Genomic DNA, 1,343 nt, shown 5'->3' with positions numbered 1-1,343 from the left:
TAAAAGTCCAGGAGTTAGACATGTCCATTGGCCTGATTGCCTGAGGCAAGGGAAAGTGCTGATTGGGCAAGAGCATTTAAGCCTTGTACTTGCCCAATCAAGCCAGGTTGATTGGGTAGATATTGGTATACAAGGAACAGGCTTTTAGCTAGGAATTTATTGTATGAAGTGCAATTTTCTTGGCAAGTCACGGCAAGTGATACAAGCGCAAGTATTGTAGTGGGGTCCATGGGCATTCCTGGCTAAAAGCCTGAGCCTGAATAGATTGCATTCTCTGCAAAAACAAATTAATTTACAAGTTCTTGTGATGTTTTTATCCCTCCAGGGTTCCTGTTGCAGAAGAAGCCAGGCGTGAACCAGCCCAAGCGGGTGGAGAATGCCCGCATCCTCATCGGTAACACTTCCATGGATGCTGACAAGATCAAGGTTATACATCTGTTTTCTTGCATGTAGTAGATAATTGTTTTATCAATGTTTAAAAGAGTATCACTTCTGTTTTGTATGTCTGTTAAGATAGTCATGTGTTGTCTACCCAATATGGTTTATGGATCTTTCATCACTGTTGTAATGATTATTTGAATCAGCAGAACCAAGTTGGTGTTTGTATCAAACATACATGTACAACGTTATCCAACATGGTGCAAATGACAATTAATATAAAAAGCCTACTTGTGACGAACATGTAAGTTTGGAAAAAAATGTGGAAATGCAATACAAATCAAGACTGAAAATACCAAAAAGTTATGACTCTTGCATTTAAGTCTCAGTTGCCAGACTGAGTTCTGCTGTTGCAGTGGTCTGGATTCCCATCAGTCTCTCTTCACATCTCCCCACTTTTCCAGTTCGTGGTGAGCTTCTTCAAAAAACTGATCTTCTTGTCTGTGTAACACATAGTCTGCTGTCCAGAGCTGTAACTGGCCCCTCCCCACAGAGGGTGGCCAGCGGATGTTCGCCGGGCTGCTATAAGCAAGATTTAATCAGGCTATGATCTTCTGTATTACTTGTTTGTTTGTTTATTTTATTTTGTATCATCTGTTTGTAGGTGTTTGGGTCTCGAGTGCGTGTGGACTCGGTGGCTAAGGTTGCAGAACTGGAGCTGGCGGAGAAGGAGAAGATGAAGGAGAAAGTTGGGAGGATCCTCAAGCACAACATCAATGTCTTCATCAACAGGTCAGTTACAAAAGGAGTTCGAATGAAAAGGAAAGGAAAAAGGAAAGTGATCTCGGTCCAGTTTTAGCTCACTGAAGAGCTAGTCTTCCACTGGTCGTGACAGACGCTATGTACAGTATTTACAGGTTCATTGCACCAGGGAAATTCCCCTAGCTCTTTCGCAAGCAAAATGA

The 1,343-nt window shown here is 42.1% G+C and overlaps 2 protein-coding genes across 3 annotated transcripts in view; one reads left to right on the top strand and one right to left on the bottom strand.

The window, feature by feature from the left end:
* Positions 1–1,343, bottom strand: part of LOC118406635 (zinc finger protein 184-like) — a 220,146-nt gene that overhangs the window by 117,182 nt on the left and 101,621 nt on the right. The gene's annotated exons all lie outside the window — the stretch shown is intronic.
* LOC118406491 (anoctamin-1-like) overlaps positions 1–1,343 on the top strand; it is a 15,873-nt gene that overhangs the window by 9,510 nt on the left and 5,020 nt on the right. The window contains exons 10-11 of the mRNA XM_035806549.1: positions 326–426; positions 1,043–1,170. Coding sequence (XP_035662442.1) covers positions 326–426; positions 1,043–1,170 — 229 coding nt within the window. The remainder of the gene's footprint in view (positions 1–325; positions 427–1,042; positions 1,171–1,343) is intronic.

This window comes from Branchiostoma floridae, chromosome 19, assembly GCF_000003815.2.
Source record: "Branchiostoma floridae strain S238N-H82 chromosome 19, Bfl_VNyyK, whole genome shotgun sequence".
In the NCBI taxonomy this organism is placed as follows: Eukaryota; Metazoa; Chordata; class Leptocardii; order Amphioxiformes; family Branchiostomatidae; genus Branchiostoma; species Branchiostoma floridae.
Note: the sequence above shows the minus strand (reverse complement) of the source record. Positions and strands in the feature narration are given on the sequence as shown.